Source organism: Vipera berus, assembly GCF_964194415.1.
Source record: "Vipera berus genome assembly, chromosome: 8".
In the NCBI taxonomy this organism is placed as follows: domain Eukaryota; kingdom Metazoa; phylum Chordata; class Lepidosauria; order Squamata; family Viperidae; genus Vipera; species Vipera berus.
The window spans coordinates 24,271,256-24,291,139 of NC_138211.1; the positions used below are offsets into that span (position 1 = coordinate 24,271,256).

The 19,884-nt window shown below is 47.1% G+C and overlaps 2 protein-coding genes across 4 annotated transcripts; one reads left to right on the forward strand and one right to left on the reverse strand.

Moving 5' to 3' along the window:
* Positions 1 to 1,019: 1,019 nt before the first annotated feature.
* Positions 1,020 to 10,690, reverse strand: USP39 (ubiquitin specific peptidase 39). Its single transcript, XM_081334021.1, has 13 exons — positions 10,471 to 10,690; positions 8,569 to 8,638; positions 7,427 to 7,521; positions 6,913 to 7,049; positions 5,908 to 6,060; positions 4,349 to 4,574; positions 3,918 to 3,995; positions 3,505 to 3,572; positions 3,099 to 3,287; positions 2,296 to 2,438; positions 1,651 to 1,786; positions 1,451 to 1,537; positions 1,020 to 1,358 (listed from the first exon to the last, which is right to left on the reverse strand). The coding sequence occupies exons 1-13, from the start codon at positions 10,664 to 10,666 to the stop codon at positions 1,308 to 1,310; spliced, it is 1,629 nt and encodes a 542-aa protein (XP_081190147.1). The 5' UTR covers positions 10,667 to 10,690; the 3' UTR covers positions 1,020 to 1,307.
* On the forward strand, positions 10,680 to 14,764 carry LOC308671654 (UPF0561 protein C2orf68 homolog). 3 transcript variants are annotated; one of them, XR_014027262.1, is made up of 5 exons: positions 10,680 to 10,893; positions 11,006 to 11,121; positions 11,216 to 11,379; positions 11,883 to 12,070; positions 13,114 to 13,250. XR_014027262.1 is itself a non-coding variant. In XM_081334022.1 (4 exons), the coding sequence occupies exons 1-4, from the start codon at positions 10,808 to 10,810 to the stop codon at positions 13,234 to 13,236; spliced, it is 489 nt and encodes a 162-aa protein (XP_081190148.1). In that variant the 5' UTR covers positions 10,741 to 10,807; the 3' UTR covers positions 13,237 to 14,764. The 3 variants fall into 3 exon arrangements, 1 of the variants encoding a protein (XP_081190148.1); XR_014027263.1 differs by lacking the exon at positions 11,883 to 12,070 and adding an exon at positions 14,030 to 14,764 and having other exon boundaries at positions 10,741 to 10,893; positions 13,114 to 13,372; XM_081334022.1 differs by lacking the exon at positions 11,883 to 12,070 and having other exon boundaries at positions 10,741 to 10,893; positions 13,114 to 14,764.
* Positions 14,765 to 19,884: the final 5,120 nt, after the last annotated feature.

Here is a 19,884-nt window from a genome sequence, read left to right on the forward strand (position 1 = left end):
CCATCACCTTCTCCCAAGGGCTGGTCAAATCAACTAGAAAATGCTGGCCTCTCTGTATGGCTCCCCACTGACCACTGTTCAGGCATCAAGTTACGGTCCTTCCGATAATTGTTCAGGAGGAAACATTAACACCATCCCCTTAAATTTTGCCCCACAGAATAACAAGCCACCAGCAGGGCTGTTCCAGTTGATGTGTATTATTTTTCTGGTAGGCCAAGGAGGGTCATGTTTTACAATTGGAGGCCTCCTTCCCCTGGTGAAAAGATGGGTAGAGAAGAGGGCTGTCCACTGATGTCCAGCGAGCATCAGTCTTCTTAGTCTGAGCAGGATTTCTGAATCTTTCTTTTCTGATCTCGTTGACATTTTGTGTGTGAAAACCAGTTGTTGTACAGTACAGGCATGATGGTGGGGAAGAGGGGTTTCATCAGAACTGCTGCCAGATGACAGATTCAGAGGTTTATGTAATATTCCAGAATTTCTGGGCAGAAAGCCAAGGTCTTCAAAGCAATTTAACTCTCCTGGCTGTGAGGACGACAGCAGATGCCACTCAGACAACAATGCAGCTGGGACTTTGAAAGGTCATCCATTCTGTGCATCTCCATCTGAGGATTCTCATTTCCCCTTGTCAATGCCTGAACTCCCTCTCTCAACCCCTCCCTCCCTCTGTGTGTGTGTGTGTGTGTGTGTGTGTGTGTGTGTGTGAGAGAGAGAGAGAGAGAGAGAGAGAGAGGGAGGGAGGAATGTCATTAAGAGAGAGGGAGGGAGGAATGTCATTAAGAACACATGGAGTTCTTTTTAGATTGCTAACTAATCCATTATGGTGCTGTTTAGATTTTTTTTGTTGTTTCCGCGTATCTTCAAAGAATCTGGTCCCACTGAGTGCTTGTTCCCTTATAACCAAAAGCAGCATCTAAACAATGTGAAAGTATCTAACACAAACCCATTGTGGATGGGATGCCTTGTTTGAATCACATGTTCCCTGGGAGTAGGGAGTGAAGGAGAGCAGGAAAACAGCAGGGTTAGGGGGAAAAACAAGCATGCATGTTTAATGCACAGAGAGGAGCAGAAATGCCCGTCTCTCTGCAAGGTCTTCTCCAAACGAAGAATGAAACAGGCTTGTGAATTCTGTGCCCAGAGAAGTGGAGACGAGCCACATGCTGGTGCTGCATCAGGACCAAAGTGCCGGCAAGCTCGTCCCCTGATGCAGAAAAAAACTTGAAAACCAGGAGAGGCTTCCCCACGCGACCCAGGCAAACGGTCTTTGCAGCAATGTTCCAGCCTCTAGCCGGGCCTGTTCCACACACAGTTCACGTTCCTTGTTGGTGGCTCTCTTCTTGGCTATCTCTCCTTTTCCAGATCTACCGAAATAAAGTAAACTCATATTAAGAAGAATGCGCACTCCTAGTCCTGTGGCTTTCAGTGGGCAGCAGAAGAAATGCCAAGCACTCACCTGGATGTAAGCCTCAGACAGCGTGATCATCTGGGGAAGGATATCGGTCACCTGCAAGTCCTGCAGCTCATACCACTTGCCTGTGCCCTGCAAGAGTCCCGTCCAAGTCAGAGGTCATCACCCACAGCCTGGCCTCAAGAACAAGAGGGAGACCCTGGAGTGCCCAGGGCTGAAGGCTGGCAGGGAAGCCAAAAACTCACGTGATGCAACACATGAATCCGGTAGGCTCCTTCCGTAGGTTTGCCATCATGCACAATGTTTGCGATGAGATCGTAGACGGTGTTCTTGTGCACTGCCTGCACTTCCTCGGAGAGGTATTCCCGGAGATCTACGTTCCTACAGCAGGAAAGTCACCATCAAGGCTCTGTGGGCCGGATCCCTCACCACCTGCGAAGGCTCACAGAGGGATTCTCTTCTCTTACGGCTCTCCAGAGAAGTGGAATTGGCTTCAGGGGCCAAACGCTTCTGCCATGCTGACGCTAAGCCAACATGAATCTCTCTGCCACTGAGCCTTCCATCGTGGCTCACAAAAGCTCTTTGCTGATTTCTCACAGCTACAACAAAATGCAAGACTAAAACCCAGAAATAAATTCCATTTCCCCTCTGAAATGCCTAGAGGCAGCACAGCTCACTGGCCTCCTTTTCAAAGGGCCCACAAAGTCCCTAGGAAGCACCGAGGCCTTGCTGGCGCTTGTCACGCCTCTCGGCCATCGGATCACTCTGGAAGGCCTGATGGTTCCTCCCCTGGCTCAGAGTCTCACAGTCTCGGGCCTTTCAAATCCCGACACCGGCCTTTGGCATCTGCCAAGGCAGAGCTGTTTCTTCTGCAGAAGGGTCATACATACGTGATGGGAAAGTTGACAATGGTGGGATTCTTTTCCACAAAGAAGTTGTTCTTGGTGAACCTCTTGATACAGAAAATGAGGTAAGGAGGCAGCTTGGTGAGCTGGAAGCGCTTCAGGAAGTTCTCTTTGTATGTCTTGTATTCCTGAGGGGGGGAAAAAATTTTCTTTCCCAGGGAAGCCAAGACACCTTTGGTTAAAGCACAACTTTAGACACCCTTTCTCTGGAACTATTTTCCTTAGTTTATGTATGCCCAGCAAGCATCAGGGGCTAGCTGCCAACAGTAAGCTCCAGCTTATGACTCTTCTAAAAACACAGCCGTTTATTGTCCGGTATCACAGGGACACATAAACGCAGCCATGTACTGTAAAGAGGGGACAGGGGAGCGGCACAGACTGGGGTACCTCTAGTGCCGCGCTCACCAGTGTCAAAAAGGGAGGTCTAGACAGGAGCCACGAGCAGCAGTGCACAGGAGAGGGAGCAGCCAGTAAGGCCCAGGAGCCCAGTCCATCTCTCTCTCTCTCTCTCTCTCAGAGGAGGAGAGACACCTCGATCCAGCAAAGAGACTTAAGCCTTCTGGATAAAGAACCGCTGGCCTCCCTGCTTGCATGGAGAAGGCCTGCTCTCTCTGGACGAGGCGCTTCCCTTCCCACCCGACAAGGACGCTGGCGACACTGGTTCCAGGGAAGGGCCTGCGCTTGTGGAACTGAGCCCACTGGGGCTGCCTGCCCTGCAGGTGCTCCGTCCCAGCTGGGGCCTTGGGAGCCTGTAACGCTCCCAGCAGAGGGCAAAGCGGAGGAGTTACCTTTTCCATCAGCCCATTGAACTTGGCCAATATGTTGAAGAGTGGAACTTGAGGGATGATGAGCTGCTCCTTCTCATCCTTGTAGAGGGGAGCGGTGGGGAGGTCCAGGCTCAGGTACATGAAAGTGGACTCCACCATTTTCTCTTGATACTCTTCATTCCGGAGCAGCTGTTCCTTTTCTTCGGCAGGCTGAAGCAGAGCAACACCGTGAGCTGAGCAGGCACGCAGAGGAGGAGGAGATCAGGAGGTTGTGGGCTGGGGTGGCTGGACCAGCCCGAGGGCCTCTTAGTGCTCAAGTGCCCGAGCACTGGACTCAGCTTCCAAAATGCCTGTGGAGAGCTGAGGGTCTCACTTAACTACCCTAGCGAAGGCAAGCCTTCATCCTCCCCGCCTTTGCTCAACTCACCAGATCAGGGTGAGGCAACTTCTTGGTGAATATCCGCATGGAGCCTTGGAAGACGTCGGTTACAATGGCTGCAAGCAAGAGGGGAGAGAACAAAAGAAAACACAATTTATTCAGGCCTATATTCCATGATTTTAATCAGCAGATTTCCAAAGTTTTCTACACTGATTACAGAATATTTTTTAAAAGTGCGTTGCTTCTGGCCTGCCCGTCCTCCTGCCAGAAGACCTCCTGGCACCGTCTGCAGCAACTGCCTGTCTGTAGCCATCGGAAAAGAAGAGGCAATGTCGGGCGGGTCACAAGTGGATAAGAGAGAATAATTGACCAGAGCCCTGAATTGATTCAAAACCTGATGCTTGACGTAGTCTTACAAAGGGTTCTGTAACTTACAAGAGGTATCGACACCTTTCACTTACTCTTCTTCTTCTTCTTTGTCCCCCCAAGAGCAGAGTGCAAGGCATTCAGGAACCAAGAAAGAAAGTCAACTCCATCACCTGCAGAGAGAGAGAAGGTAGAGGCAATGAAAGGAAGGGCTCATCTGAACCCCTCACACTGGGCTCCATGATTAAAGCAGGATCTCCTCCTCCTGAAGTGGATCATTCCAGCTTTAAAATTTCCCAAGAGGGGATCATGCATGGAGAAGCGTTGTCCCCCCTTAATGACGGCCTCAGTAGCCCTTTGCTGCCCTTCGTATATCTAGAGATTCAAATGGGGAACATTCCAGATTTGGATGCCTAGCAGTAATGTGCTCACTATGACCAGACGGCCAGATCCAAGATTCCACCGAACAGCCATCGTGGATTTCCCTGGAGTCATCTCTGGCACCAGGATTCCTCCAGCCTCTTACCTTGCTTGGTGATCTGGAAGGTCTTCTTACTGCACAGGACCACGGCCTGCAGCATCTCATGGGGGGAGACGTGAGCTTTGAAGTTCCGTGGATTCCACAGCTTCCTCATGAGCTCTCCAAACCTCTGAACCAGCAGGAACATGATATCCCCCGGAGGACGCCTGATGTGCTTGTAATTCTCTTCCTCCAGGAAGTAATTCCGCAGGGGCGGGACATTTGACAATGCCTACACGACATCCGCAAATACGAAACAAGGAAGCCTGAAAACCTGGCTCTGCTGCTGCTTGGCCTGCGCATTCAACGTACCTGTGTGTGTGTGTGTGTGTCCCCACGCTGGAGATGACTGCTGGCTCCAGGGTGGACTCCCCCTCCCCTTCTACTCCCCCTCCACTCATCTTTTGTTATCATGTTGATGTATGTGTGCGTGTGTGCATTGTGTTCCTTTTTCGCTATTTATTTTATAGTTCTATTATTTTACTTCTGTTCTCTTTACACTTCTTTCACTGTCTTCCTTTTTATTCTCGCAAGCCGTCTGGAGTAGCCCCACGGATAGATGGGTGGCAAATAAATTGAACAAATAAATAAATACAGTCAGTGGCAAAATACACACTTACTTACTTACTTACTTAAATGTTCAGCTTCTCCCTCTCCAAATATCTATTGGTTGCTCTCAGGTTAGAAACCAAAATTAAAGCAATGCAATTCTTGAACATGAAAGCAGATTTTGTGTAGGATATCACTATTTCTGTTTTTCATTGCAAGAATAAATATCTGTGGATGTTTAGCAACCGCAACTGGGACCAGCAATTTGGTTGTTAGCCTTGATAAGGCCACACTTGCAATATTGCATCCAGTTTTGGTCACCATGATATAAAAAAAGGTATTGAGACTCTTGAAAGAGTGCAGAGAAGAGCAACCAAGATGGTTATGGGGCTGGAGACTAAAACATACGAAAGAGTTGCAGGAATTGGGCATGTCTAGTCTAGTGAAAAGAAGGACCAGATGAATATTTGAGGGGCTGCCACAGAGTGGAGGTCAACCTATTCTCCAAAGCACCTGAAGGCAAGACAAGAAGCAACGGAACAAGCAACCTGGAAACAAGGAGAACCTGTCTGGCAGTTACAAAAATTAGCCAGTGGAACTGCTTGCCTCCAGAAGTTGTGGGTGCTCCATCACTGGATATTTTTAAGAGGAGACTGGACAGCCGTTTAGGCAGAATGGTATAAAGTCTCCTGCTTGAGTAGGGGGTTGGACTACAAGACCTCCAAGGTCCCTCCCAACTTTGTTAAGCAAAGTGGTTGCTAAGTAAAACCACAACTGTGTTTATGACCTTCCTTCAGCTTTCCTTTGTTTTCCAGGCCTGTCAAGGTCATAAATATAAGGACTGGTCGTAAAGTTGCTTTTTCATCACTGCCTTAACTGTGAATGGTCATTAAATGAGGCAGTTGCTAAACAAGGCCTACCTGTTATTGTATTGCATTGTATTGTGCTGTGCTGTATTGTATTGGTGAAGGGGAGGGGATTTCCTACCCTTCTCCACTTCACAGATGGCACGGTACCTGGAGAACTGCATTGGCGTAGTCGTTGGCTTTGATATTATTCAATCCCACGATGCCTGGCAGGTATGTGGTGCCATCATAGGCACGTGAGAGTTTAGCCTGCTTATCCAAACTGGTGATGTGCTGCTTGGCAAAGGTCGGCTTCAGAACATACTGGAAAACGGGAGAGAATAAGCAAGAGAGGAGACATTCCGCTGGGAATTTTAGCCAGGCCATCCCGAGAGACCAGTCTGGCAAGAAGCTCTCCACTTCAAGCTTTTAGAGGGTCAATCAAGATATAAATAAATTAAGCTTAATAATTCATATAAATGCAGCATTATTACAGGTTAGGATGGCAACTGGGACTGCGGCCAGGCAGTCCACATTGTCCTCCTAACCAAAGAGGGAAGCAGGGAGAGTTCGGGTGAGGACAGGCGGGCAGGGAAGGCCCCGCACAGCTCACATGCAAGTTTGTGGGTGCTGCAGCGTGGCCTGAGCTTGGCACATAGCCAGGGAAAGGGGAGAGCAGGCCGGGTGAAGGTGTGCACCAGAGCCCAGGGAGGCTGGAAAAAGGGGTGGGTGGGTGAGTGGGGGCAATGGCAGGAGGGCCCAGGGGGCATCCACGGGTGCAAGAAAGCGAAGGGAGGAACCTGCAGAGGGTGTGGACAAAGGCCAAGGGGAGAGACTTTGTTCGGTGCCATTTATAACTTCAAAGAGTCGCTGAACAAATGGTTGTAACTGGAGGACTATTGCTTTCTCTGTGAATGAATCTGGACAGGAAAAAGACATTTCCAGGTTCAATTGAACACAAAAAGAAAGAAAGCTGAAAGGATGAGTATAACGTAGAAATACAGACTACAATCCTGGACATAAGCACTAAATTTGGAGGGTGCTTAAAAACCTCCCCTCTGCTGCGCTTTCGTAGCAACAGATGGGGGGAGAAAGTCTGAGAAGGAACATTTTAACTATTATGAGTTGGGTTGAGCTGGGTGTCCCACCTCTCCCCTCCCCCCAAAAGCCACCTACAGTGATGTCCTCAAGAGAAGAGTCAATGATCTCATAGTTGTCCGGCAGGCAATAAAACTTCAAGGTGTGAAGGTTGAGGAACACATGATGGCTGAACTGGACACTGTGAATGTAAGCATGGGACTTCAAGCCACGGCCTGTGGAGAAGATGGAGGCAGAGCAGCCCCGTGAGCAAGAACTGTGTGCTATCTGCATTACAAGCAGGAAGGGAGGGAGGGAGTCACGTGTTGGAGGGGGTATCAATTGCTGCTGATAGGCCCACAACATTATGACCTGTCAACCCTTATGGAAAAGGATGGGAGAGGCTGCATTTCAAGAGCTGATCTCTCATTCATGCATATTATGTCAGAGATCAGCTGTAATACCTGCTCAAGATTAAGCTCACCAAGATGAGGCAAGACCCCTCCTCCCAGGTATTACGCACAAAAATTTTCTACTAGGTTGATCAAGAACCACATGCACATTCCTATGTCAACTATCAAACAAGAGGCAGAAGGGACTGAATCAGGCTTACCCTGGAAATATTTCCCACACACCAAACAAGCATAGACATTGATATGTGAGAGTGAGATTGAACACAGCTTCTCAAAGTCAAAATCCAGGACGCTCCTGCAGAGGTACAAAATGAATTCTTAACAACACACAACTATCAATATCACCCCAGTAATGCATTATAGGGAAACTCTAGGACCTGATAGTAGATGCAGAGGAACAAAATAAAACCCCTACCAACACCTCATCGTGGCGGGTCCACTACTTTTAAATTAGGGATGACCCTTCCTCTCTCATTATTTCATACAGTAAAACAATGTTTTTCTGCTAAAGACTTAGGAGGAAAGATTTAAAGCTGTGAGACAAAAACTAGAGATTTTTCTCCCAAGGACCTTTTTTCTTAAAACAAAACCTGGAAATATTATTAGGTTCCATATATAATCCTGGCATACTATAAAGTTGTGCCAGTCTCTAGGACTCTTGCTTACTTCAGATTCTTTGATTCTGCATAAGAAAGGGACCTTTGTTTACTAGTAGCATTTAAGAGAAGAAGTTGTTTCCATTTACACAAGCATTTGATTTTCTGAAATCTGGGAAGGTGGAAATAAAACGCTCAGCCTCTGATGTCAGCCCAGCAGCAGACTCCCTGGAGGAAGGCAGAACGTCTCAGAACGGGCCTTCCATGCAGGAGGCTGCCACAGCCTTCTTAGGATCCTCTCTCTAGCAAAGAGAGCCTCTCCCCAGTTCTGGAGCGACAGGCCAGGGAGGAGGAAGGGAAATGGGGGGGGGGGAAACCACAGGCAACTAACTGAAAATACTGGGGGGGGAGGGGGGAACCAGATGTTTCCCTCATTTCTTGAGTAGGTTCTGCCACAGAAAAGGAAACATCCCAGGGATGGGCCAAGGCATTCCACTGGGGGAGGGGGAGAACCCAGGAGTGTTTTTTCTTGATCATGCATCAGGTGCTTCACAGGAATTGTTTTCTGGGGGACCCTCTTGCCAAAGGAGGCTTCAGATGGGACACCAACCACCAACTGACCATCCTGCAGTCTCCTAATGTTTGTTCAGTCTCTGCATTGACTCACTTTTTCTACAATTATTCACTCACTGATTCCCCCCCCCCCCCCCCGCCACACACACATACAATTTCATTTTGACACTGACTTGTTTATGGTATCCAGGTATGGACAATGCCTGCTCCGGCGATCTTCTGGATCAAATCGACCATACTTTACTGAAAAAAAGAAATAAATCAGAAACCTTTAGTATGAAAATTGAAATAAATATGTTAGATAGCAAGTTGCTGGAATCTAATGTCCTTAGTGGAATGAATTGTTTACTTTCATTTGTTAAATGTTTATGTTGCCATCTCCCCAACAGGACAACTCACATTGATACACTGATTTTTTAAAAACTAGCTTTTTCCTTGCAGATTAAAGTTCAAGTAAGTTTTAAGAAATCCCATAAAACAAATAAGAGACCCTGTAGATACACCGACAATGGATACAGTACGGTTCCAGCTACTAGAATGCTGGAAATAAACGGAAGGGACATACAGTAGGTTCAAATCTTGAAAAGACTATAGTGATTTTTTTTTACTAGATAGATCATATTCAGGATAGGACATTCACGATCCCCTAAAATTCCAGGCAATTGTTATAATTTGTACAATGACATCAATACACAGCACTTTATTGATTTGTTCTATTTGCATAACGTCATTACATAACATAGCACATTACCACAGAAATTGCTCAAATGACTCTCCTTCCTTAGATCCATTAAATGGACAATTCACTGACCTGGGTTCCTGGGATGACTATGAGCCAGTCACATATAAAACGTAGGATTAATTTGGTTTTTCCTTAGCACATTTTTGGATTTCTGCATTGTGGTTTATAAGCCAGAATCTACAATTTAGTCTGATGTGTGAAATTCAGATCTATTTCTCATCCTACCTTACTGCCTACAAATGCCTACATACCCATGACAATTATTTCATAAAAAGCCCCATTCCACGCTCTCAAAATTCCAAATATTCTTTCCCACCCAACCAAAAGCTGTCTCTACCAAGAGCCCCTCTCACTGGGCAGGGAAGAAGGTTGTTGGGTTGTACCCGACCTGTATATAGGAGCAGAGGTAACAGTAAGTTGCCCTGAAGATTGAAAGGCAAACATAAATGTTTTTAATTATTGTTTTAAGTTTCCTTTTCAGTTAAAGGTTGGGGGGGGGGAGAAGGAAGAGAAGTACAGGTCAGTTGAGGGACAAGGCATCTCAGCAAACCACTTCTGCCTGTATTTGATATTAAATGGTGTGTCTGTGGCAAGTGAGACACACTTGCTGAAGGCCAACCTCCTACTTGTGACAGATGCATGGTTGAATGAATCCTTGACCAGAAATGGTTAATTTGAAACCAGCTGTTAAAAAGGTGTCTATTTAACACTCCCTTTCACTGGAATGTACTCCCTTGTCCTCCTTCACATACCCTGCACCGGGTAGTCAGAGTATCTCCCTCATAAGGAGTTGAATCTAAAGGACACGTTGTAGCCCAGACTGGTCCAAGCACCCTGGCTCAAGCGGAATGATCCCCAACACTGAATCCAAAGAGGACTGGCAGGGGATGGTGGGGCTCTGCCTGCAAAAGACATTTCTCCCGAAGAAGCTCAATGTAGTTTGGGGATGTTCTCTAACCCTGTTTGAATCTTTAGGTCAGCACGGTGGGCTAGCACTGCCGGTTTCCAGGGGCCTAGGATCTCTCCGTGGCACCCCTTCCTGGAGAAGTCGGCCCAAACCCTCCACACAGACCCCCTGAAGGGAAACCGCAAAGGGGAGCGGGCCAAGAACAGGCAAGCGGGCTTTTTGCCCAGCGTTTCTCCGTGGAAACTACGAGGCCGCTCCGTCTCCGGGGAATCGCAGCCGCCGCCAAGAGGGGAGACCACGCGGGGTTCAGGGCTGCTTCACTGGGGGGAACTTTCTCCCGGCCGGGACCACCGGGACGGGACCGCCGCCAGAGGGCGAGGAGGTCTCCCGCCACCGCAGCGGCCCTCCCGGGCAGGAGAATCGCACCTCTGGGCTCCGCGTCGCCGCCCTCCGCCTCCGCCTCCTCCTCCTCCGGCTCCTCCTCGGGCTCCCGCTTGACGGCGACCTCCTCGGCCGGCTCCCGCTTCACCCGCCCCCAGCCGGCCGCTCCGCGAGGCGCGCCCGTCGGGCAGCCCGGCCACGGCCCCGGGCTGCGAGGCTCCCGCTTGACGCGCGCCGCCATCTCCGCGGGCGCCGAGGCGGTGGCGCGTGCGGAGAGCCGCGCGGCGCGCCCTGATGCCGTCACGAGGGCCGCGCGCCCCCGCCGGCGGGACTCGGGGTTGCAGCCCCGGCCGGGCCCGGCCCTGCAGGCGCGGAGGGGCCGATGGAGGCGGGGCGCGGGCCCCCGGGCGGCCGCCTGGACCTGAGCCACGGCTTCGTGCGGCACATCCGGCGCAACCAGATCGCCAGGTGGGGCTCGGGGGGGGCGGGGGGCGGGGAGGAGCTCCCGCCGCGGGGGGGGGGGCTGGGCGGCCCCCTGGAAGCCCCCGGGCTGCTCCCACCGGCCCTTCCTTCCGCGCAGGGACGCCTACGACCGCCAGGTGAAGCAGGCCAAGGAGCAGCTGCGGCGGAGGCTCACCCCCGCGCCCGCCCGGCCTCGCAGGCCCGACCAGCAGGTCTACCGCGCCGGCCGCAGCAGTGAGTGCCCCCCCGGCCCGTCGGAGGGAGGGAGGGAGGGAGGAGGGAGGGGCGCCCGCGAGCCCCCCTGGCGCCCTCTCTCTCCGCCTTGCAGGTGCGGCCGGGGGCCCCCCGGGCGGCGGCGGCGGCGGCGGCGAGTCGGAGGCGTCCAGCGAGAGCAGCTCCAGCAGCCGCGAGCGGCGCCCCCGCGGCCCGGCCCTCTTCTGCCTGGAGTACGAGGCCGACGGCGGGCAGGTCACCTCGGTGGTGGTCCACCAGGTAGGCGCTGCGGCTTCGGCGCTGCCCGGCTCCCCTGGCCGGGCCCGAAGCGCTCTGGGCCTGCCCCGGCCTCCTCCCCCTGCTCTTCCGGGGATGCTGCGGGGCTGCCCGCTTGTCTCTACCGTCGGACGGGCTGGTGGGAGAATGTTTCCCTCGGGAGGGCTGGCCCCGCTATCTAATTTAGAACAAGCAGGCCTGTTTCGAGTCCAGTTGGCTTTTGATCGTTTTATTGCATTCTTATTGCTTCTAATTGCGCTAAAAAGCAAATAGCTTGAATGACGGAAAGGCTGCTCTCTTGTCAAAACTCAGAGAAGTCAGTAGTAGAACACGAATTAAAGTTTTATTTTCATAGCCGCTTTGTGTTTTCAAGGCTGCATTGTCTGGAACACCCCTATCCTCAGTGGCATTATGGGCGTACTATTCAAGCACGTTTTACAAAAATGGGCAATATTAAACGATTAAACGGTTAAATATAAAGGTTGTTCTTCTTGGCCCCTGTCTAGTTTAGCGGTCAATGTGCAACTTACACAGAGCAATGACATGATGGATAAAGAAGAATATTTGTACTCAGGGTTGAACCGTGGCTTTCGAGAGTCACAGATTAAGGCTGGATTATGGTGGTACAGTTGTGGGGCAGCCCTTGAACACAGCAGTGTGATAACGTGGAACTCCTGGGGTTCTGCATGCCCAGGTAATTTCACAGGTCGTGATCAGTCTTCCAAATCAAATTCAGGATTTCATTCGTGATGGTGAAAAAATGTTGCACATTCAAGAGAGTGATATAGGGTTGTACTTCCAGTTCTTAGACTGGCTGCTTCTGTGGGCCTCTCCTGCATGCATTTGACATGGAAGGACTGGCCATTGGGGATATAGCAAGCCCTTTACTACATTTTAAGAGGAGCATTAAAACACTACTTTCCCTTTTAAAGGCTACTGCCACGTGTCTTGATTTTTAAAGGGAGTAATATTTTTACTGTGTTGTTTCAGCCATCAAGAGAATGGAACGTCCATTTTCTAAATTAATATTTTGGAACCAGCTTCCTTTGCATGTACCTCACGCGTCTGGTTTGACACCATTGCTGAACATCTATCTGTCTCTTGGGAGTAGAGTCATTTTAAAAATGGCAGTTTTCAGACTCTTAGCTAAGAACTAGTTGTTTTAAGAAACATTTGGACAAAACTGATTTATTTAGCTCCATGGCTGCTGTGTATATATTTCCTGACAGTAAATGGTGGTTTTTTTTACTGTTCATCAAGCATTTATTATTCTACTGCTATATTTGGTTTTTTTGCTTTTTAAATTATTCTTACTTTTAAAAACAGCAAGCTGGCAGTAAAGCAAGTGAATTGTATCCCCCTTTTTGTAACTAATACAACCTGAAGTTTATACCAGTGAGGTTTGGTAACAAAACCATCCATTTTCACTGTTTACTTCTAAAAAGACTGAAAAGTATGTATTGAGCTCCTAGAGCAGGGGTGTCAAACTGGCAACCCACAGGCCGCATGTGTCACATGCAAGCCACGCCTACCCTGGCTCTACAACGGCAAAAAATGTTGTGATACATCACGTGACACAACTGAGTTTGACACCAGTGTCTAGAAGCTTTATGAAACTGTCCTTTATAATCCCAAAAGAGTTGCTTAGGAGCATTTTCTGCGCACGCTTTGTCATCTGAGCAGGGTGAGAGAGATGTTGGGCACTTACAGCTTATCACCTTTTCCTTCTTGGTACAGGATAATGACCCTGAAGAAGTGGTGGAGAAGGTCAGTGCCCAGAATGAGCTGGAGCCAGCTCTGCACGAAGCCCTTCGGCAACGAGTGCGAGAGGAATTGGAGAAGCGGCGAGTGAAGCGCTGAGAGCCATTGCAGGGATTGGGAAATACTATAGGGGAAACGGTGCTGGACCCTGCTTGGGGGATCCCCTTACGCTGCTCAAGGGTACCATCAGGAGCGGTGGCAGAAGGAAGCAAATCCCTGCAGCTCTGCCCAGAAAGTAAGCCAGCCAGATTACTGCAGCCCAGACTTGCCTGCTGGCCCTGTATCTTAGCGGTCTGCCTCCCCCTCTGGTGAATATCCAAGCCGAGCTTGCTGTATGCTTGGAGACCAGACCCAGGTGGAGGTAGCAGGATGTTACCAGCTGCCTCGTCCAACTGTTCAGGGCGTTGTATTATGCTGAGGGTAGAGACAGTTGCTGGTGAATTGGTTCTTGAAGGGAGCTGCTCCCTAGATTTTGCAGCTTTTTGGTAGATCAGCCAGAAAGTGCAGAAAATAGACCGCTGGGCTGACCGAGGGGTTGTGGTGGGGAGTGTGGGAAGAAGCAGGGCTCAGTCTAGCTCACCTTGCCCTCTTCCTGGCAGCAAAGGTTTTCAGAAATGTAGCACAGGGTTGTAGATAAAGTCCTGGAACCTCCATAATAGTTCTTTGGTGCAGGAATTTGTTCTGAATGCTTGCATGGTTTTGTGAAAACCTACCTGACCCTTTTGTTGACTAAACATCGTTGGTAAATAAGAAGGCACTGTTGTCCCTGTTCTTCCCGTTCACATGTATAAGAGGCTCTTGGACAATTAACAACGCAGGGAGTAGAAAGAAGATCCAAAATTGAACTCTGCTTCTATGAAAAGCACTTGCATTTTACATTTTTTTTAACCAGCTTTTTCCCAGATTGTTTCTGGGAAACAATCCTATTCAGGAGGAGCACACAACGCATCAAGCTACAAAAAGGTAACCTCCCAGACTACTAGAGCTTAAAAGGCAAGTGCCATTCTCCAAGGAACAGTTACAAGGCTGGGCTCCCCTGGGGCAAATGGAACGCTGTGCCCCCTGGAGAGCATCCCTGTCTCCATGCACACCTGCCATTTGGGAACACGGGCACTGAAAAGTAGCTGTAGTGGTGCACATACAAGTGGATGTCAAGGATCGGGTCCTGTAGCCCCCTCAGGCGGGTCTCAACAGCTCTACCCAGAACCTGCTGCGTTGCCCCGTCCCGTTCAGTAATCAGTACTACCAGCTGCTTCCCTGAAAGCAGAAACACTTGGGTTAGATTCCTTTCCATAATAGTCACTGATAGTCACTGATTCATTAGGAATTCATCTTCATCCATCAAGGTTAAAAAAGAAGTCTAAGGGGCTTCTGCGATCTACTCCAGAAAGGTAGAATTTGGCCAAAGCCGTTCAACTCAAATCAGTCCAGGAAATCGGACAAAATGCTCTCTGTTCCTCAGCTTCAGCCAGGCCCAGGGCTTGTTCCGGGGGAACCTGGAGCAAAGTGGAGTTATGAGGGGTTTTTTAAAAAAAAGCTCATCCAAGGTCATTGGTTTATTTCATTTTTATTTATTTACAGAAAGGCATAAGCTCTCACCTTTTAATAAACGATTTTGGAAAAAGTGCTACCAGATTCCCTTTTGATTTTTTGTTAATAGCCCCCCTGGGCTTTTATTTCTGGGCATCTGAAGCAAAAGAATGTAAGGCCCATATTAAGAATCGATTTGGGTGGTGTCAATGTCTTACTCTTCCTTGCTCATTTCTGAAATTTTGGAAAAGTCCAATAACTTGCTTTTTCTTTTCTTTCTATCCATTCAAATCACTTGATAGAATTTTGCACAATTTTTCCCAAACCTTTTATTGGGTTTTGTTTTTCTTTTCTTTTTTTTTGAAAAAGGTTTTATTGATTTTCTAATTTTACATTTAAGTATTTGAAAAGCAACGTGGCAGCTGGGTTAACGAATAATTCAATGACATACAGATATCTTTAATACAAATCTCAAAATACCACATTAAATATTTCCTTTCTTTTCGTCTTAGTATTTATTGTCTCATGTTTAAACTAATACAATTCTTATTATATCAGTTAAATAAAAATAACATTCTTACATTTATCAATAATGTTTAGCTTATGCATATCCTAGTTATTTTAACATTCAGTCTTTATGGACAATCAATGTCCTAATTAGTTTTCCCAATTTTTAGTTTCCATTAATATTTGAATTTAACATTTGTTTATAATTTCCAAATTTTGAGTAACCAAAATTCCCTTTATCAAATTCATCACAAAGTCTAATATTCAGAATACACATCTATTCAAACGTGTTCTATTTCTCACCATCTTACATCATCTAATTAATAATACAGCATTCTTATTTTCTATTAATTTCCAAATATCTCAACCTTAGTAATCAGAATTTCTCGTTTCAACATCAAATACTTACTCTCTTTTTCTCTTAATGTCTACTATCATATTTAGGCTAGTACAATTCTTATTATATCAGCTAAGTAGAGACATGTTTATTACATTTATCCATAGATTTTTAGCTTATATATATATCTTAATTACTTCTACATTCAGTCTTTGTAGACAAATCAATATTCAATTTTAACTTAATATTTATACCTCCAGGTTTTAAATAATCAAAATTTTCTTCATCTCAGTTCATAACAAAATTTAGTATTCAAAGTATACATCTTATCTGAATATATTCTCTTTTAATCTTCACTAATACGTCAAAACCCCAATTTTCTTCAGCCTTATTCTAGCTTTCTTTCTTTGCCAACTCGCCTTCCATTTCCATGCTTTTAAATCATCAAATGAATCTCCCTGTTATACATGTTATTTGAAATAAAAGATGGCATCCAATCGGCATTTTTTGACAGTGTTAACCATCTCTTTTTCCGTCTCGATGTAGTTGTCCTGAAATATTTATCTTCCCTTCAGTCTGTTTTTCTTCTTGGTCCTCAGGCTTCTTCTGGTTTGTGTAGAAAATCCTTTCTGTTTTCAATATTATCAGTCTCTTTTCTGGGTTTTCCTATTTGTTGGTCAATTAAATCTTCTGTAATAGTATTTAATTGTTCCACTATTATATTCTGTGTAGTTGGTTCTTTAGTTGTAGTCAAAGTTTGCATTTGTATATTTTGGCTGACATCTTGTTCTCTTATTTCATCAGTAGCTGTAATAATAGTTTTAAGAATTGCTTTCATCATAAAAAGGATCTGTTCCTGATCTTCAGCCATATTTTCTTAATAGTGTGTTAAATTAAAAGCTTTACAATAAAAAAATAAAAGTAATTTTGTCACTGGTGTGTAACACAGCTGAGCTTCTCACAGCTGATACCTGCCAAGGTTACAGAAATCTTATCTATAGTCTGGGCTGCAAGCCAAGTCTATTAGGCAATAACAGGCTGCAACGTCAGGTTTAGCCACAAGGTGTCAACCATACCATTTAGGATTTTTCTTATTAAGTCCATTAAATCCTTTTCCTGATTTTACTTCTTTTTGTAGATAAAAACCCAAATCTTCAATAAAAATAAGGAATCTTTTAGTCCTCAAGGTTTATTTTTTTTATTAAAGAGTTTTACAAAAACAAAATTTTACAATATATCCCCAAATCCCTCCCACCCCAAACCCACCCACTTCCCCCCCCCACTTCCCAGAGCTAAATACAGGATTATAGTTACAATAATCATATTCTAAATAAAAATTATGCATAATATACAATTAACCAAATTCATAATGCGCTTTAACTCTCTTTTAACATAACTACAAACAACGTACCAATAACAATATCCCACTAAAATCTACTCATAAGCTAAATGGTACTTTTTAGTCCCATATTTGTTTTGAATATAATTTATCCATCTCCTCCAAACTGAAATATATCTTTCCTGTGAATGATCCTTCAGATAAGCAGAAATCTTAGACATTTCTGCAAGATTCGAAACTTTAAACACCCATTCTTCTACAGTGGGCAAACTATCCTTCTTCCAATATTGTCCCACCAATAATCGTGCTGCTGTTATCATGTTCAACATCAAGTTAGTTTCTTTAACATCACAATCTACAACAATGCCCAATAAAAACAATTGCGGGGAAAACTTTATCTTTCTCTTAAAAATCTTTTGAATGTTCCACCAAATTTTAATCCAAAAAGCTTTTATATTTCTACAAGTCCACCACATGTGAAAATAGGTAGCTTGTAAACTACACCTCCAACATTTAGACTGTAAATTAGGATACATGTTGGACAGCTTCTTGGGATCCAGATGCCATCTATAAAACATTTTATAAAAATTTTCTCTTAAATTTTGAGCCTGGGTAAATTTAACATTTCTGACCCAAATTATCTCCCAGGTGTCCAACGAAATTGGTTCCTGAATATTTTGTGCCCACTTTATCATGCAGTCTTTAACCAGTTCCGTTTCCGAATCCAATTCAATTAAAGCATTATATATCCTCTTTATATGTGCACAATTTGAATCTCTAATTTGCTTTACTAAATTTTGATCCTCAAGGTTTAGAAAGGTAAAAGTCCAGTTAGAATCAGGTTATTCTTCTAATGTTTTAAATTCCCCTGGATAATCAGTCGCTGCTGTTTTAGAGGGTGGGATAGTGTTTCCCTCTCTCCACAGAGGGGAAAATACTTTGGGCAGCTTTATACAGGTAGAAAAAAGAATTAGGATTGAAGAGAGGTTCAGATCTCACCCAGTCTCATCCGCGCTGCTTTGTAGGTAAGTGTGACTTTGGCTGCAGCCTAGTGATGAGCTATATTGCTATGGCCGGTCTTTTGTCCGCCGGTTTGCAGGGCTGTGACGGATGGAGTGGAAGAGCTAGCGCTTTCCCGCAATCCAGCGGGGATCCCCTCCTTGCTGGTTGCCCCTACTGGGTGACTTTCAACCCTTTCCAGGGTCCCCCAGTGACACAAAATCAGACGTGGAAGACAAGCTCGCCTTCCAAGCATCCACAGCAGCTGTGTCGGCAAACGAAGTCCTCGGTTTTGGTTTTCATTATCATCTTTTACTAGATTGCACCCACAACCACCTAGAATGCACAATTTTGCTCTTCTTTAAAAGCCCTTTTGTTCACAATTAGACCTCCCCATTCATTTCCATGTTTTCCTCACTTTCACTCCACAAGATCTTACAGATCTAGTACATCCTTTATGTCTCATATCCACTGCCTTCATGCTCTTTGCCACAACATTTTACATACAAAGATGCAGTGCTTTTTTTGGAAAAGAAAAAGGTGCCGGAACTCACGTCATACAACCCACGTTGCCTACCCTACAAGGTTCCATCCAAAAAAAGGTGCCGGAACCCCGTTCTGAGCATTCTATGAGAAAAAAAGCCCTGCAAAGATGCAACCTGCCATATGCCATGAGAGCTAAAAGATTGGCCCACAACCATTAACTCCCTTGCCTGTTGTTGCTTTGATCAGCCAAGGCTTTTACATCAGGGTTTTTAGTAAAATAAAAGTTACATATGTATCATTTCCCACTAATGTTAAGGAAACAACTTGATTGTAATGGCTACTTGAGGGCCAGTCTTTTTCCAAGAATTTCTATCTGTCCAATGTGATCCAACAGATTGGCCAGGTTGCAGATCCCACCGGCCAACTGGTGGAAACCAGAGGAAAAGAGCTTTTTCTGCTGTGGCCCCTGCCTTATGTAATATCTCCCCCTGATCCTGTTGCCCTTTCCCAAGGCTTTCGAAACCTGGCTCTGTAGCCGGGCAGTTATTTCTCTGCACTATTAATTGGTTAATCATCAGGGCTGGGATTTATAATTTTTTTTAATTCCCATTTATATCCCGCCCTTCTCCGAACACTCAGGGCGGCTTACAATCTAAAGCACAAATCAATGTGCTTAGCAATAGCCTTCATTCTATGTATATGCCTGCTTATTAGGGCTTTCGGACCCATCTCGGGGCATTATTACAAAGTCAGCTTATTGCCCCCAACAATCTGGGTCCTCATTTTACCTACCTCGGAAGGATGGAAGGCTGAGTCAACCTTGAGCCTGGTGGGACTCGAACCTGCACTAATTGCAGGCAGCTGGTGTTACTTATTATTTTGTGGATTTTTAAAGTCTTTTAAATGGTTTTGCTTTATAATTTTAGAATTGTAAAACGCCCACAGTAACTTGATTGAGTTGGGTGGCTATAGAAATTGATTCAATAAACCACGTTTTAGCACATTTTGACAAGCACAGCCAGCATGGGAGCACCCACCCCCGAGCGAGCAGCAACGCGCCCGGCTCGGCTGTAGGAGCTGCGGGCGGGGGAGGGGGGAGCAGCTTGGGACCAGCCCTCCCCTTCCTCTCTCCCCTTCTTCGAGATTATCCCGAGTGGGTCCCAGGCGCCGAGGGCCCCACCGCCGCCCCCAGGGAGGGGCTGACGGCCCTGCAGACCGAGGGCTCAGCCGGGATTTCTCGCCGGGGGCTGCAAAGCGCGGGCCGGCTCGGGGCCTCTGCGCTCCTTCAGCCGGGGCCGCTCCGCGATGCCCGAGCGCGGCGCCTCCCGGGAGCTTCCGCCCGGCGAAGCAGGGCGGCCCGAGCGCCGCCGGCTCTGGCTCCGCGCCACCCGGCCCGGAGGCTGCCCGTGGGGCGCGGGCTTCGCTCCGAGGCGGCGGCGGGGCGAGCGGCGCCGGCTCTTCCCAGCTTTCCCCGCGCGCGCCCTCCCCGCCGGCTGAAGGCTGGGCCCCGCCCGGTCAGCTGGGCGGCAGCCGCCTGGCCTCCCAGGCT

Bases quoted from the DNA above. Each gene is read 5' to 3' on its own strand.
- USP39 (XM_081334021.1), bottom strand. From the start codon at position 10,666: ATGGCGGCGCGCGTCAAGCGGGAGCCTCGCAGCCCGGGGCCGTGGCCG. The intron at 4,575-5,907 runs GTACCGTGCCAT...GATGTCGTGTAG, and splicing joins ACGCCAATGCAGTTCTCCAG to GCATTGTCAAATGTCCCGCC. The intron at 3,573-3,917 runs GTAAGTGAAAGG...TCTTGCTTGCAG, and splicing joins GACAAAGAAGAAGAAGAAGA to CCATTGTAACCGACGTCTTC.
- LOC308671654 (XM_081334022.1), top strand. From the start codon at position 10,808: ATGGAGGCGGGGCGCGGGCCCCCGGGCGGCCGCCTGGACCTGAGCCAC. The intron at 10,894-11,005 runs GTGGGGCTCGGG...CCTTCCGCGCAG, and splicing joins CGGCGCAACCAGATCGCCAG to GGACGCCTACGACCGCCAGG. The intron at 11,122-11,215 runs GTGAGTGCCCCC...TCCGCCTTGCAG, and splicing joins CTACCGCGCCGGCCGCAGCA to GTGCGGCCGGGGGCCCCCCG.